Source organism: Erpetoichthys calabaricus, chromosome 2, assembly GCF_900747795.2.
Source record: "Erpetoichthys calabaricus chromosome 2, fErpCal1.3, whole genome shotgun sequence".
Taxonomy (NCBI): Eukaryota; Metazoa; Chordata; class Cladistia; order Polypteriformes; family Polypteridae; genus Erpetoichthys; species Erpetoichthys calabaricus.
The window spans coordinates 113,364,431-113,382,575 of NC_041395.2; the positions used below are offsets into that span (position 1 = coordinate 113,364,431).

At 36.5% G+C, this 18,145-nt stretch overlaps 1 protein-coding gene across 1 annotated transcript; it reads right to left on the minus strand.

Moving 5' to 3' along the window:
• Positions 1-9,277: 9,277 nt before the first annotated feature.
• Positions 9,278-17,954, minus strand: LOC114642938 (retinol-binding protein 2-like). The gene is made up of 4 exons (XM_028791679.2): positions 17,792-17,954; positions 12,289-12,467; positions 11,935-12,036; positions 9,278-9,400 (listed from the first exon to the last, which is right to left on the minus strand). Exons 1-4 carry the CDS (start codon positions 17,862-17,864, stop codon positions 9,347-9,349), a joined length of 408 nt encoding a protein of 135 aa, XP_028647512.1. The 5' UTR covers positions 17,865-17,954; the 3' UTR covers positions 9,278-9,346.
• Between the last annotated feature and the right edge of the window lie 191 nt (positions 17,955-18,145).

Below are 18,145 nucleotides of genomic sequence, written 5' to 3' on the forward strand. Positions count from 1 at the left end.
ATAAAGAGAAGACTGCATGAAAGTAAATACAGAGGGTGCACTGCAAGGTGCAAGCCACACATAAGCCTCAAGAATAGAAAGGCTAGATTGGACTTTGCTAAAGAACATCTGAAAAAGCCAGCACAGATCTGGAAAAAACATTCTTTGGACAGATGAAACCATCTTCTGTCATTTATGATGTGACAGCATATTATCGAATGCTAAATAATTTTAAAATACCATACATGATGCTTGTAGGGAGCACTGAGTGACTGTTTATACTTGATTCTGCATGGATTTTGAATAGTAAGAATTAATTTATTCTCAATCATTTAGTATGTTTTTAGGTATATTTGCATATAATTGGAAAATTCCATTCAAAATATCTTGAATCCAGTACACTGTACAAGAATGTTATGATACATAGCACACAAAATGGCAAAAGGGTGTCAGGCCTCCCAAAGTCCCATAAACCAGGCCTGGCCCTAGTTTGCCCAGAAACAGGCCTCACTCCAAGCAGCCTGATCCCAAGCTCACTAGTCGGCTTCAGTCTACACAAGCCTAAAAGGTATTTTGGCTTCAAAAGTTCAATATGTATCATAAATGTCACAATTTTTACAAAAATACACACAAATGTACCTCCAAAACAAAACTCTCATAAATGAAGAAATACTTACTAGAAATCCAAAGAAGTAAAACATCCGAGAAACTAGAAAAATCGATACTTACAAATAATACACTGTAGCACAACAATCAATGAACCAGTAAAGGGCCTGCTTCTCAGTTTCAAACAGACATAGGCTAAGGCTGATCCTTCATAGGTGACATCAAGGTGGACCCTGCTGTGTGTGGCTCTACCAACAGAACACATGAAAAAAGAAGAATGTACATTACATTGATAGTTAATAAATAAACAGAGCAATAGCAAAAATGCATAAATACAATAAACATCAAAAAAAATATTACTTTATAATAAACAAAGATGACAAAAGGAAAATAAACATTATCCAAGAAATGCACTGTGGCTGAAACATGACAGAAAAGTTTCAGTGAATTTTCAAACTCTCCTGTCCTAAAACAGAGCAATTTTAAAACAGAGTAATATTCTATGTATCTTCAATTATGAATCACTTTTTCAATTTGTTTATTTTGAATATTTTCACCTTTTACTCATTTGACAGCCGCAATTGATGGCAAAACTGTGAAACATCTGCAGAGTTGTCCGTGCTGCAGGGGTTTATGCTGTCTATGGAAGCATCTTCAGTAGCTGCTGGTGACATGTATAAACCTCTGTCACAGCAGCTCACTTCTCCTGTTCCTTGAAATTGTACAGGATAAGTTGTATAATGTTAATGACTTCAAAAGTAAAAAAAATGCAACCAAATTATTTAGATGTGAGTGAAAGAAATAACAATCTCCTTAGTTGTGGCATGTTGAAACCTTATGCATACATGGAATAAACATGTACGTTTTATTTTAGTTACACTAAAAACAACCTCACGGCTCTATTATCTGCAGTTTATACTGATTCGATATTTCCTTGATACTATAATTTATTCACAAACAGTTACAGTGACCTGCTGTCCATCAAGAGTAGATTCAACCAAAAATGATTTTAAATCTTCGAGTATTTTTTTTTTGTTTATGTTTAAGTATTTTGAACTCAAATTAGCCACAGATCCTCCCCACAGCCAACAACTAACAATCACACATAAATCAATGCCATTTCTTCATCACTTGAGTTGGATTTTGCTATCTTTTCAAGCTATTGAGCCACTGCCATCCTATTTGGGCTCTGTTTTCAAGTACATGATATTGTGATATCAGGTGATAATGCATATTTTGTAATAACACTTATACTTTAATTACATTTTGTTTTCATTGTTAATGTTTATTTGATTTACTGTTACAAAAATTTAAATAACAACATGTGCTAAGTAACTATTTGATGTAGTCACTAGAAAATGTTAAAATGCTCCTCTTTACAGTTAACTGAGTCTCTGAACCAAAATGTTAAGCAGTTTAATATGTTTTCTTACACTTTTACATAAGGGTATTCATAGAGTAAACTGTCATAGGGACACTTTTTGTAACAAACAGCCATGCCTGAGATGGAAGGAAAGACATGGAAAACCCAAAAGGATGGCAAAAGATTAGGAGTCAAACACATCAAAATCATATGGGCAAGACAAAAAAACAGTCAAAAATGAAGAAAGACAAAAGGTTCCAACGACCAATGAAGAAAAACAAATTCCAAAATTAAAGTAAAAAAAAATTTCTAACAAAAACTAAAAAGCCAAGTTCCAAAATCCACACTAAATGACAGTAATTCAAGAAGAATTTTATACAGACTATACTACACTATGTAGTGATGCAATGTGTTGAGGCCTTGTTCTCTGCAGACATACAGTGCCCATATTTCACTTTACTTTCATTTTTTCTTTTGGTAGACATGTGATTATCCCACACCTGTTTGGTTAAACAAGCCATTATCCCTGAGGCCTTTCCAATGCACATGTGCCTGTTAAATGAGAGGTCTGCAGATGCTGGACCCAAGTTAGGTAAATTCATCCACCACTTCCAGTGTGAAGTCATTGATAGAAATGTTTGGAACACTGCTGTCCCATTGTGGTGGTTCCCTTCAAGTTGATGAACAGGCTAAAAGCTTTGCATGTATATACTGTACAAGCCTTTGTAAGATTTCTTTATTGTGTGTTGCCAATGCAGGTCATGGCTCGTAGGCAAGATATGTTAAAAAGTCTCCTGTCACTTCTTGTGTGAAAGAAGACACCATTGTTAAGTGAATGAAAGCTTTGGGACAGTGGTAGGAAAAGAAAATAGCAAATAATAAACTTGGATAATTAGTGATGTGGAACTTTGCAAAACAAAAATTAAACTTGTTCCTGGTGGAATATGCCTGTTTGTATATTTACAGAGTCAGTAAAGTGCTCAATGACCCCTTTTCCTATAGCCTCACTGTCAATTGAAAACAAAAATCTTTCATGGTTTCATTGGGAAATGTTGAATTTTTAATTGTTGATTTCATTCTATATTAATAAAGTTTCTGTTGTGTCTGAACTGGTAAGGGATAAAACAACATTTGCATCTCTTAAGCTCACTGAAATTATAAACTTTTGCCAAAATGGGATTCACCACGACTGCCCACCAAACCAACCCTAATGGAAATGAGTAATTTAGTTTCCCAACTTTAACTCTGGATACCAAATGTCCCACAGCTCTACCATAATAACAAAGCCCATTTGTGATTCTTCGTTTATGTTTATGTTTCTCTATGGCTAGTTTTGCCCAGTTCTATCAGGATTAGTGAATCTTTACTTATTTTGGGAACTAGCCCCTCCCTTTTATAATTTTGGTTCTGTCGTGCAGGTCCCTAGTTTTAATTCCAAATAATATCCTCTTGAAGATTATACTCCAAATCCTTATTGTCTTTTATATCTTGATTTTTACACTATTGCAGAAAGTAGAGACTTGAGTAGTTTTGTTTCACAAAGTATTCCTATGGTAGGTAAAGTCTTGTTAAAGGTCATAAGGTTGTGTTTCTCAAACATTCATTCAAATCTGACCAACAAAGGTGACTTTCATCATAAAGTGCCAAGACCCATTTCAAGGACATATTAGTTACAATTGATAGTATAAAAGTACATTTTCTCTACTCGAAAAAGAATTATGGGGCTGCTGATTGAAGACAAGGCTGCATTAATTAAAATAAACATGGCATTTAGCTGTGGCTCCTCATTTAAATGCTATGGGGCTGCCAAGGGTACAAGAGGAGCAGATGCAGCTGCTCACTCAAGGTACTCTTCCAAGCTCAAAAGTTAGCTGCTACACAGGGACAGTAAGGTCCCCTAATTTTTTAGGAAAGACTTTCTGCTCCTTTTGGAGGTATTTGGAAGTATTTGATTACAGAAAAAACACATTTAATCACTCAAGAAAAGTTCTAGAGCATGTATTATTTCAGAGGGGGATAAATCAGGAAATACATAGCTCAAAAAGATAGCAATGGATCAGGAGATGAGAACATCAAAAATCTCTGGGACAAGACAAAAAAATCTTCACAAATACAGGCAAGGGTCTGAAGACAAAAAAGGTGCCAAAGTAGGACTCAAGGACTGTGTCTCTAAGATGATGTGAGTAACTTCTGAGCACCACAAGAAACAGTTCTGTTACCTTTTCTCTTCAGGTTGTAGACCTCGGCTGTACATATAACAAAAGGTCATGTCACTTGCAAAATCTCTCTTATGTTTCTGCACTAATGGGGTGTATTGACAATTGGGATGAGACAAAATATAGGACTCAGGTGGAGAACTCTGCTTCTTGCTGCAAAGAGAACAAAGTCTGCAACTTATCATGAGCAACATGAAGGAACTGGTTATTGACTTTTGAGTGAGTCTCCAGTCGCTATTCACTGAGTGGATGTGGAGGTCTTACACTGCTACAAGTATGTCAGGTTCCACATCAATGATAGGAAAGACTGGTCTCGTAGCACAGACATAGTATGTAAGAAAGGGCAGAACAGACTATTTTTTCTTACCGAAAGGAAAAAAAAAACAAAAAATCAAACTTAAAAAAATGTTATAACTGCAAGCGTAAAACCAATCAAAAACTGGGAACGAACCAGCACCAGTGAAGTTTCAAATCCGGTGCCCCATTCACCATGCACAACCACCAAGTAAGAAAAATTCAGCAAACTAATTTTTTTATTCTTTCTTTATTGTACATTTTCCACCTTGGTTACAACATTTAAAATGTAGATTTTCAAAAGAAAGTAGACCAAGCTTGCTATCACAATGTAACTTCTGCAGCCTTTTTACAGAAGCTCTGTATTTCTCACTGTTTTTCTTTTATTTCTGAACTTATTTAGTAGTTATTAGTCATATTTAAAATTAGAATTGATCTGGCATCTGGCTAGTCACTGATAGTACCCACTAGAAAGAAAGTTCTAGCTGTGAAAGATTTTTTTACAAAATAAATGCGACTTAGTGAAACCAACATACCTGCAAGTGAGACACATGTGAAAGAGATACAGCGTTACACTAGTGTTTCAGTTTGTATTTTTTTAGTTCTGTTGGTCACCATTCCTTCTTATCTGCAGTTTAATTTATTTATTGAATTATTTATTAATTTATGATAGCTTTTTTAAAATGTCCTTAAAGGTCTGAGTAAGCATATTTTCATTTAAGCTGACACTATGAGACTCTATCACCAGTCAGAGTCCCTTTTAATATCGGAGCCTGGCACAGGCATACCACATTACTTGAACAATGTCAAATTGATTGCCTTTTATAAACTAATTGGCTGACAAAATTGAGAGAGATCGCAGCACTAATCAAAAAATTAAGAAGATATTAATAAATCATATTTCAAATGATGTGGGATGCACATATGGCTCCGGCGTTTACCCAAATCAGCCACAGCTGTTGCCATTCTGTGAGCTTTATATGTTTTGTAGAATAGAATTGATTGTTTTGTAGTCCCAGTAGAATGCACTAGAGGGCAGACACAAGTTAAAAAAGAAGCAGCTCAGGAGAAAATGGAGCACACCTCCCCCTGACATCTGAGGATGACTTTATACTGTAGGCTCAAAGCATATTTCAAATCAGATTTAGTGGGTAGTCTGTGATGTAGAGTTAATTAATGGATTGAAAGGACTGTGAGAAGAAATCCTTTTAGATTATTGCTAATGATTAATGTTTGCTCTCCTTGCTTGATCATCTCAGATAAATGCTGTAATTGATAAACATTTTTTTATTTCGCTTTGCACTTTGTATTGGACATTTGTTTTATTTGTTTAAAGATGAATTGCACACATGTCACTCGGCACCTTATTACTGTAGCAGGATGGCAGGTGAGGTCTACAAATACATTGTGTGCAAATATGTTATTTTCTTTTATTCCATTATACTGTATACCAGGTCCACCTTTCCTGTCAATGCTAGGCAAATCCAAGTCTATCTTACACGTGTGCTCACATTCATATACACCAGATCACAGTCTTGTTGGAAACAGTCCTTTTATCGATTTTCTGAACTCTGTTTTTCCAGCTCTAGTGTCACGTCATTTTCATCATCATCTTTCTCATTTTTTCCCTGCTTTCCATGAAGAGTGTTGTGGTAGCAGTACAATGGGCTGAACTGACCAGGATTATCTATCTTCAATAACTTTCTTCTTGCCCAAGGAACATGTGAACATTCTCCAGGAATACAATGTGATTTTAATATTTTAGTTGTCAATATTTTATTTATCTTGTTTGCTTGTTTACTTGAGTGTATACAACTTAAATATATTCTCAATAATTTTTGTGTGTTGGCTTCTGTACCACTGCAGTTTCCTCTTGTGATCAATAAGTATCTGTTAACATTATCTATGAGGGTTGCCTGGAAAGTTTTGTAATACAGTGTCTACTGATACTAAATTATTATAGAATTGTTTGAACATATTCTTAGCAAATACAGATGTATTAGCTAGACTCCTCATTTTTTACATATTGTATTCACCATTAACTTCAACAGCTTGCTCAAGAATTCATATCCCCTTCTTCTATGTACTAAAATCCACTTCTTATTGCCTAGAATAACCTTACAATTGCTCCCAAACCTTTTTCCGCAGATTTCAGCTCTTAGGGCTCCAAACTGGGGGAAATCCATTTTAACCACCTCTGAATGTTACCAATTCCTTCTCCACCAAAATAAATTCAGTTATAGTCTGCTGTGTAAAAGTACTTCACCACACAATGCCATTTTTGAGCAAATTGCACTTATTCTAGGAACCATATTGTTCCATAGAACTTCAGTTAGAAAGAAGGACATTTCAAATTCACTAAAGAATAGGCTACATACATTGATTTTTACTGGAGTATGAAAGGTTTGAAACATTTTTGGGCAACACTCATACCCAAAGATAGTTAAAGTCTATCTGTGCAGCACTGAATACAAATTTAGACAATTTTGGCAGACAGTATCATACACACACTAACAATCCCTTACAAGTGTCAACTTACAAGGTCACAAGGAGGCAGATCTTCACATGGCAGCAATGGGTGCAAGCCTGGTGTCACTCCTGCACTGAATTCCAGGAAATTTGAGGCTGAGGCAAAAATTATCTACAGAATTTATTTTAATCAACTTTCAGAAAAGACAAATAAATATTTTTTGATACAATCTCCATCTGTTCATCTGTCAACAAGCTTTTGTATCCCTTCATAAATAATGTTTTAGGCTGAGCTGCAATCCACGAATGCATAGCTGTCTTCATCTCTTCATCAGATGTGATTCTTCATCCTCGTAGGGCTTCTTTCAGGAGACCAAACAGGTCATAGTCCAATGGGACAAGATCAGGACTATAGGGAGGATGCATTAACACCTCAAAACAAAGTTTTTGCATAGTGTCAATATTGTTGACAGCAGTGTTTGCGTACATGCATTGCTATGCAAGAACCTTCACCTTCCTTAGAGTATTGGTCCAAATTTTGTTTGCAGATATCCAAACACTTCTGTTTGTGATCTTCTGTGAGTTGTTTTCGCACAAACTTTTTGAAAGCCAAGTCTGTCGTGTATTACTGCATAGGCAGAGCCATGGCTGATTTGCAAATGATTTTCCACATCATTTACTGTCACTTGTCTATTCAACAGAATCATTTCATGTGCACGCTTAATGTCATCATCATTCGTTGACGTGGACTGGTGTCCGGCTCCTTCTTCATGGCTGACACTTGTGTGACCTTCCTTGAACTTCTCTATCCATTCATACTCACCTCTTCGGGACAAAACACTTTCTCCATACTGTGAAAAAAGTCTTCAAAAAATATCGGCACCAGGCACACCCTCAGACCACGAAAAACGAATCAATGCATGTTGCTCTTCTTTCGTGCAAATCACAAGTGGGGCAGCCATTGTTCCTCGCACGCAGTTACAAATGATCTGATGTAACAAGTTCACACCTGCGCAGCAGTGACTGGGGAGACAGGGACCTCATACAGAAAGCGCTGATAACACAGTGCTGCCAATATAAGTTTTAACGTAACCGGAGTGTGGATAATTTATGGCTCATCCTTGTATTTGTGTTGTCAACAATCCATCATTTTATGAATTTGCTTTTCTGTCATTGGTGTGCTGATCATTGGAGTCTCTTCTTGCTGCACAGGTTTCAAGGAAGGGATCAAAACCTCAATTAGATGGCAGTACATTGTATAGCACAGTCATGCACCATATTATTGACATATACAAAGTAATATTAGTGAGACGAATCTTCTATTCATATTTTCTCTTAATCTGCATTTTCATTGCAAGGTCACAAGGAGGCAGATCTTCGCATGGCAACAACAGGTGCAAGCCTGGTGTCACCCCTGGACTGAATGCCAGTCCATCACATTCTGTGTACATCTACCCTCTCACATTTCTTTGCGGAAGGCCAAATTAGTGTTCCTGGTTACCTTCTGTATCCATTTCCTGGCCATTCTATCTCTTTATGGTAGTGGTGAGCTGCAGCAATTAATTAAAATGCTGACTCCAACCCAGAAAGTAAATCTAGTCAATCTTAAGGCACTCTTATGTTCTCACACATAATAGTTCAAATAGTGTCATCATTCAATTAAATCCAACTTAACACAATATCAGGGTTATTAAAAAACCTAAATTCTTAATCTGTTCTAAATTGACCCACTGTGATTGATATATGCTTATATGTGGCTTACAATGGTCTTGCGTTCCACCCAGTGCTGGTTCCTGCCTTCCAGATGGCAGCAGAACATGTGGTTTTAGACTGTGGTGCTCAGAAGAATCAATACTGTAAATGCTGACCTAATTTTCTGTTGAACCTCAGTGTTAGACTTTTAAGGTTGTTGAAGCAGGACATGTGAAATTCCCCAGTGTTATTAGCACTCATATACCCCATCACTGCACCAAATGACATGACTTTGGGCAAGGGAAGAAAAGTAGACATGGGGGGAGCTGACATCAAAGTGTATGGCACAAAATAAGGAGACAGAAGTTTTGAGGTAATTATTTAAGGTAAGGCAGAGAAAAGAATCAAGGTAAGGCGGTAAAATTCAGTAATCATGACACCACAGAGTGGCAATGTGTTACATGTTGATTAACACATGCAGTAACCATTTCTCTGGACTCTTAACATAGGGCAATAATGACTGTATAAACCTGTAAGTATTATAAGGTGGTGAAGTTACTGTACCTGCTGCACCACATGTGCGGGAAATGAAATATCAGCTTAAAATTGTTTAATATACTTTTATGTGTATCCTATATTGGCAAATAAGGCACATGACTGAATTTTTTCACTTTATTATTAAAACTCACTGTGTTAAAGACACAAACAAAAAGATACTAAAAAAGCTTTAATTTTTCTTCTTGAAAACCTGGTGGCACACTTGGTCCTCGCACGTCATCTCCTGGAATAAACAAGCAAGAACAAAACAGTGTCAAGCCTCACTTTTTACTTGCTCTACTTTTAATCCTATTTGCCACCTCTGTGTATTAGCACTAATCATAACAATTATACAGTTAGTAGCAGACATCTGATTTTCCTTTCCATTCCATAATATTTTTATTTGAAAATCATACAGACACATTAAGATGACACTGGAAATATCTGTTTTGAAGCACCTTTTACGGCTTATGTCAGTACAAAGTAACATACTATACAAATTCACAGATGATAATAAGGTAAAGCATAATACAACCACTTATTTAACTCATATGATAACTGGCTATAAATATAATCAGCCACATGATCAAATTTTTTTTTTTTGTTGTTTTTGAAGCCTGATGTGCACATCACTACTGAAGGTGCGTTCTATTACAGTACAACTTGCTTTAGACAGGTGTCTCAGGCAGGCAGCATGGCTCCTTTGTGGCCTAGAAGTATGAAAGTAATATAAAAAGGTGTATGATTTATCATCATCATTGTCTTACTCAGAAGGAGTCACTTGACTGTTGAAGAATATATCTGAGATGGTCTAGGCTAGCTGCTTAAAAAATGTTTGTCTTATTTCACTTAAAATAATTTGGGTTCATTTTATAAAACGTTGCATGGATTCAAGTGTGCAAATAAGCATATGCCAAAAAACAGCAAAATGTAAAAAAAGAAAATCTGATATATAAAACCTGACATATGTACATTTACCTTTATAAATCACAGTTATCTTGTAAATATGTGTATATGAATGCACCTCAGTTGCTGTCCAGCTGCCATTCTCAAACAACCATATATGGACTATGCTAATAAACCTCATACATATGCAGTCATGATGCTGCAGGTCTTCATTGGCTGGCAGAGCAGCCTCCCACCAGATGAATAAATGATTCATGGGTTCACCCATTCCACAGACCTACAACATTTGTCAGTTTTATTATGGCATCACAGATGACTTGTGTATTAATGGAATGTCACTGCTTATGGCTAACAAAAACAGCTTTATTCTTGCTAGTTGCTCTTGTTGCAATATGAGTGCAGTAACGTGATCCAGTTACGTTAGGAAAACTTTTTATGCTGTCAACGCCATATGAAAGCTGAATGTAGTGCCTTGTCATTCAGTTAAAGGCTTCTGCAAGAATGGGTATGATGGAGTTAAGCTTGGCTGAGATATTCCTGATCTGTCAGCAAGTTGCCTGAGAAGTGACAACAGATAGCCAATATAAACCGATGAAAAACCAAAAAAGTTCTTCAGTGCAAATATGTAGAATTGGCCCTCTTAAATGGGAACTAAAATACAGTCTGTACATCATTTAGGTTTAATATATTTGTCACATCCATGTACATTATAATAACGGCTTGGTGATATGAGTTATTGTGTTTGTGGGTCATCATTTAGCTAGTTTGGCTGCATTTCCCTGCTTGATCAAGAGTGTCATCATTTCCCAGTTTCTTTGAAATGTTGTGTAAAGATAGGTCAGAGTTGCTATAAATATAAGCTAGTTCTCCCATCAAGTTTTCTTTTATAAATCCCATCTTTTCCCTGGAAAGTTGTGTACACATATTTTGGACCTGTCTTTTGTGCATATGCAAGTTATATAAATCTATCTGAGACCTGTTCTTAATAGATGTTTTTGAAATACAGTAACTGAGACCACATTACTACATTTGTCTTTATGAAGGAACACAAGCATTCAGAATCCCCTTAGAGTTCCAAGTAATTATACAAGTTTTGACTGTAAGATAGTGTTGACCCAGATACTTCCTTCAGATTGAACATGTGCTCTAGATGTTACAGTAGCCCACCTCTATGTTGATTATAAGGTGGGCCCAGAAAAGCAGGCACTAAGGGTTGCCTTAAAAGAATATGGAGGCTTGTGACAGAACCTAAGGAGGACATGCTGTCTGAGGCTTGCCTGCCTTCTTGGATGTGAAATAGAACTCAGGATTACCTAGGACTGCCATGTGGAGTTCTGGGTGAATGTCCCAGAAGTTCCAAAGGGCAATCATACCTCCTGAAATATTGGGAAATTTACATTGAAAGTAACTCCTGGTAGGATGTTTAAAGCTTCTTACAAATAGATCTCCAGTGAACATGTTCAGGAGGATGAAGACAAGCAGGTAACTACTGAATGGAAGAGAAAGGCCAGGCATTACAAAGATGGGAGGGACAGGTAAAGGAGAGCTTTGTGAAGAGTTACTTTTGGTGGGTAAATATTTTATACCCTCATTTATTAAACAGGATTATAAAGGAAAGTTATTTTTCAGCCCTTTTCAGGCAGGCCCACAGGGGCAGAATTTCTTCTCTCCTTTATAATTGTTGAATACTTTGTGTTATATCTGTATCTATCACTTCATATAATGTATTTCCTAAATTAAAATTTAGTTTTGATATCTTCACCTGTTTCACCTTCCTCCCTAATCTTCACATCATGTAATAGCATCCATATTCAAACTAGGCTATATATAAAGTAGATGCGTCTGTATACCTTCTATGTTGGGCCAACTTACCAAGTGTAGTTTGTCACCTTCAATCCAGTGTTTCCAACCTCTGTTCTTTTTTTCGCCTTTCTGTACACAGATTAGTTTATCACCATCCCACGTCACAAGGGTCTATGAAAAGAGGGATTCATTTTTAAAGAGTTATATAGAATTATTCTTACTAAGCACACTTCCAATTACGAGTCTATTGTGCAGTACAGTAATTAGGAATACAATATAAAAGCATACAAGTGATATAAGTCACAATCTGAGCATTTGCTTTCTCATACTAGAGGAAGAGATGATTTTCAAACCAAAGGTTTTAGACATTGAAACCAAAAGAGAGATACTAATAATGATCTGTAAAAAGCAGAGAATACTCACTTGGACCTTCCTGTTGTCCAGCCCTTTGGTGTGCTCTTCAAATTCAACTCCTACAGTAAAATTCAGTTCATAGTTTCGGAATGTGCTCAGTGTTTTTGTCTCAAATTTGTCACCGTTCTGTGAAAACACTTTAGTCTGAGTCAGGTGTAGAGCTATTTTACGTGTTGCAAAGTCAATATCTAAAAAAAAAGAAAAAGCAAAAATACAAAATGGCATTTGAAGCTGGAATTATCAGATCCGCACAGTAAGATTTTGCCATCAGTAAAAAGAGAATCTCAGAGTAAAGGACAGCACACACAATTATTCAGCAAAATCAGGTCCTTGAGGTCACAGCATGCTGGTCACAGCTCTATTATAAGGGGAATGATAAGAGCACTTAATAACAATCATAATTAATTACATTTATATAGTGCTTTTCTAACCTATTCAAAGTGCTTCACATAGACAGTGGGGATCCACTTCAACCACTCAGCTGAAAATGAAGTAAAATGTTGCAAAACAGATCTGAAGGAATAGAATGATGACAAAAGTATAATAATTTGTTAGGGTGCATTCATTAATTGTTATTTTATGCAGTGCATTTTTTATTGAGTTCAGCTTCTGTGACTGCTACTTTTGAAAGTTTTGAGCATTAAAAACACAAAACTTGAGCTTTAGATTTAACTTCAAAATTAAAAAACAATCTTTCTTTCTGAGTCCTAAATGCATATCTCAAATTTTGTAAAGTTCTGAGTAGGGGTCTGTCTGTTGTTGGTATTGGATTTAAAACTCCAGACTATAAAAGCTCGTACTTGAGATCTGGTCAAGTGTCTACAAAATGTTTACTACAGACACAACGACAACCTGAGTTTGTATTCTGGGAGGCCAGTATGGCACACTTACAGCTAGTGTTTCATTGAAGCATTGTGGCCATACGGAGGCTATATGGTCCCACTTCATAGTTCTCCAACACAATAACTGTGTTAACTATATTATGTTTTTTTTCCACAAGATTTAAGAATTAGTTGTGTAATTGACCAAGTGAAAACATGGGTAAGTAGCACAGCTGGCAAACTATTTCTATTAAATAATATTATGTTATGCACAGCATGCTTAATGCTTCCTTATTTATCATGGAGCTGGAAAGTGGCAGCATGTTACTTTTTAGTCAGACATGACAGTAAGGATTTCACTGTGCAGTTACCATTCTTTATTCACAACTGCTACTACTACACAAATCATTCCAAAATTACTTAAAAATGGGATATTAGAACATGTTTTTCTGTTGAAAAACAAAGTAATTTTTTCTGTGAAAATAATACTTCAACCATACAAGGTATAAATTAAAAACCTGACATGGTGCTAGATGAAAAGTACGAGGCATCCAATAGTTAGCTGATAAACAACACAGAAAAGACATGTTACATATGGGGAGTATAGGAAAGTTCCTTAGAAATTAAAGTTAAAATAATTTGCTTTCCAAGTGCAGGCAGGCCTAAGGGTGAGAAAGCTGATGTGTCACTGTAAAGTAATCAATGTGAAAAATACTTACTGCAGCTTGTGGCCTTCAGAGTTGTGCATCATTTCTTTGTGTCTGATTTTTAAGTGGTTCTATTATAAGACCTATAAGCCTTTCGAATTGTTACTGTTTTTCAAGTCAATACAACGAAATCTTGTATACACCCAAATTCATACCCCCAGTAGTGAAAAGAGATAGAAAATAATCATTATTAATACTAACATACCATAATACTTTCAAATCTGCTTAATCTAATTTAAGATTCCTGGGGCTACAGACCATGGCCTGGTCCATTTACATGTTGTAATCAAAAGCTAAGTGTTGGAGTGACTACGCTTTTCAGATTGTCCTGTCTTGGATGTGTTCTAGATCATGATCATGGATGAGATTTTGAAAATTTACCTGTGAAAGGGTTCAGAACACTACCTATGTAAATAAGATCTGGAGGACTTGGATGTGAAAACCACTGATCTCACTCCTGCAGGGCTATCTTTACACACAAGCCGGCAGGAAGCAATATCTACAGTTATTTGATGGAGTTTTTGAGATTTGTACTTAGTACTTTTCCAGGTTTTAAGCGGACCTGGAAGTGCAACTTGAAATCATCAGTTTGACTCTAGAAGTACTCCAGTGTCTGGCTTTAAGAGAACTCGGGGACAGTAAAGGTCTGTGAGTAGAGTGAGGATAAGAGCTCACTTGAAAGAGTGGAGGATGAAATAAAGGAGGCCAGAATATTAGAAAGAGTTTGGGAAAGGTAGGAAATAGCAGAGTACAGTACACATAAGAGGAATGTATCATTAGTGCTAGTAACAGCACAGCTGAGAATAGAAAGAATTGTATGGCATAATGCGTGTTATTTTCATTTGTGTTCCATTATACCCACTGATGTACTATTCAATCATCCCCCAATATTTTTTTTGTTGTTTTTGAAGATCTGGGCCAGTCTAATTGAGTTATGGGTTTGGGGTCTGCTCATCCACACTTAAACTTTACCTAACATGCATATCTCTTAACACCTACACTGAACATAACATGCACAGCTCTGGGATCAAAACAAGTGTACCAGAAGGAAAGGCCTGATAGACACAAGTACACACAAATCAGGTGCAGGAGTTAAACTCAGGACACAATCTGTGAATTAATTGCACTACCAGCTCTCCCCAACAGGAATGAATGGAAAATTACTTTGCTATTTTTGGAAAATTCAACTTAAAGTGAAAATGGAATTTATTTTTATACATTTTTTACTGATGCCGTGCACTCATCTTTGGTAAAAGCATTAGCTTATGAATAGCTTTGATAGCTGTTAGCATTAAAACAATGAATGTCATATTCTGAGCGTGTCAGGGTTTCAGATGTGCTTGTTATTTATCTAATATATTTTTAAACCATTTTATTGAATTAATTAAATCAAATAACATTCAATACAAGCAAGTCAAATTTTACAAAACTAAGTTCAAATCCAATCAACCCCCACCCATGAGAAAGAGAGCAGTCTAATATCTGAGCTGCCTCTGTAAACCTTGTGTTTTCTGTATCATTATCTTGTCTTAATTTAAGTTCTAAGCGATGGTGCTTACTGTAAAAGATGTTGCATACATTTTTTACTAATTATAAAGTTTCAAAAATATTAAAGAATGATACATAATGTGTCACAATGCCATGTCTTACTGCAATAAAATTGACCTACACTCTTAAAAATGAAAATGTCACAGTGATTCTTCGGAGCGATGCTGTAGGGCCTAAACAGCTATCCATAATGAATGTTATAGAAAGATCCTTTATTTTTTTAGATCATGATTTACGAAATATCCCTGTGTTCCTGACTTTAAAAGGACTGTTGCTACACAGGCTTACACAGGCTAAATTCAAGTTTTCTTGATCTGTTGTAATCTGCTAGTTAGCCCACTGTACATTAAAGGATTAACTTTTCCACACATTACAAACCTTTACAAAGCCCAAAGAACAATCTTCATATGCAAAGAACTCTTCCTAAAATGAAACCATTCTTTGTCAATCGATGGTTCTGTTTAGAAATAAAGTGCCATTTAGAACCTTTATTGTGCAGGTACATTTTAAATTTCTGATACAAAGAATAAGGATGTAATGAGAAGTCAAACAAAATGGCAGCTTTTATTGGCTAACTAAAAAGATTACAATATGAAAGCTTTCGAGGCAACTCAGGTCCCTTCTTCAGGCAAGATGTAATCAAATCATGATTACATCTTGTCTGAAAAAGCTTGCATATTGTAATCTTTTTAGTTAGCCAATAAAAGGTGTCACTTTGCTTGACTACTCTTTACATCCATAGTGGCTAACACAGTACAACACACCAGTACTAAAGAATAAGGACAAATACTACACACTTATTTATCATTTTGATAAAGTATCAGCCTTGACTGGTGTTTTACCAATGCATTTTGTTACAGTTAGCACCACATTTTTATGCAAGACTGAGGCCAGCCATTATCTTCAGCAATATTCTGCCTCGGACACTTGGCAGCATTTCTGATCTCTCGACAAATAAATCTTTCCGCAACTCCACTCCCATTGGCCCAGCCCATTCAAACCTGAACTCGCACTTAAACGCACACATGACAGGATATCCCATACATTGCTATTATTGTACATTTCCCCGAACCATCCCGACAGCGATCGGCAAAGGGGAGTGAAAGCAGGAAGTACAACAAGAGTAGCCTACTGTCACTTTATTTAGAAGAAAAGAAAGCGCATTTGAATCATGGACCTAATGCGTGTATTCTTGCCGAGCTGATCACTGCTCCACCATGTCTACCCTTTTCCAACCAAATGTTTCGTATGACCTTAATCTAAATGCCTAGCGTTTTATATATTCATTCATTTACGCGCCCAGTTATTTAAACTGAAACACAGCCGGCTGCAGCAGCTTAAGCGTAAGGGTTCCAGTGGATCAGGCGTAAGACAGCAGCCCAGGCATATTTACATATAAACGCTTATTCACACCAGGACAATTTCAAAGCGCTGATGTATATTTGGATGTTGAAGAAAATTAATGAAAAAGCTAACACCAAAGATCGCGCGAACTTTGCACAGTGACCGCGCATGCTCTTGTATCGCTAACGATGTACTCCAGCATTTACCTGTTAACCGTTGTTTCGTCCTACCGCGTATGTGTTGTGTAGTAATACGTTTGAAAAGTGGCTACAGTTTCAGAAACGTCTGCGTTTGTTTGCATGTACTGTAAACACTCACGTTTGTTCCACGTGGATACCCAGAAAGCAGAGCAGAGCTGCACAACAGAGCAACTTACCATCACACCGCACATCCGTCACATTCAGTAAATTGCCGTGTACCCACACGCACGATTTTTTTAATTAAGATACATACTTTAAATCGCAACGGATGTTTATAAAAAAAACAACTTTTCGGCTAGCATAACGACTCGTCAGAAGGGTAAAGTTAAGCAAAACCCCACTGCAGGATTATAATTTTACAAGCATGTATCAATTTACCGAACGTGGGATCCTATGTCTGTAACAAAGGTGCTCGCATCCAATTAACCGATATTCACAGAACGGGGCAGTGCACTGTATATCAAATGAAACAAACATAAAAGTTAATTTATAGTGAATTACAATAAGTAATTTTAAGTTTAATTAATATTTATTAAAACCAAACTATTTTAATTAGAAAAGCATATTAAGTGATTCAGATTTTGGTTTTTTACACAATTAAAGTTGCCTTTTCACCGAGTAGTTAATAATGTCTTTTTTTTCAACGTTCTTTCTTTTTTCTTTTTTTGCGCTGATGGAAAAAATGCAAATTTTATCTTTGAAGGATGCTTATTAGGAAATTTTCAAAGTCAGGCAATTGCAAGGCACACACATTTGACGCATTAGTGAGCAGAAATGGCTTCTGTCCTCCGTATGAAATATTGGCGACAGCTTTTCAATATGTTAACGAGCCGGCCCTAACGCCTGACGTGCCTTCAGCTGCACTGTACAAGCTCGCAGATTCTTTGCTTACCAAGAGCTTTCATGTAGCCTTCAAAGTTTTCGTTGCTTTCCATCTCCCACGTTCCATTGTAGTCGGCAGGCATTTTTTTGTATTGTTTAATATGCGGGTTAAGGTACAAGGGTGATCCCTGATGTGCAGCAGGCAAAATAGGAGGGTGCCTTGAACTTTCAGCTTTTTTATATGCCTCAGCCTGCCCCAGTCTAAGCTCAGAGTTCAGCAGATAAAATGGTTTATGATTGCTGGAGTCAGCCGACGGTGAGCACCGTCTGCTTTTTTTTATTGTCCAACGCTGGGGTCATTTGTACCAGTTTGGACTACAGTACTTAATTTTACTCGCTACATCTAAATGCTTGCAGTATTTAT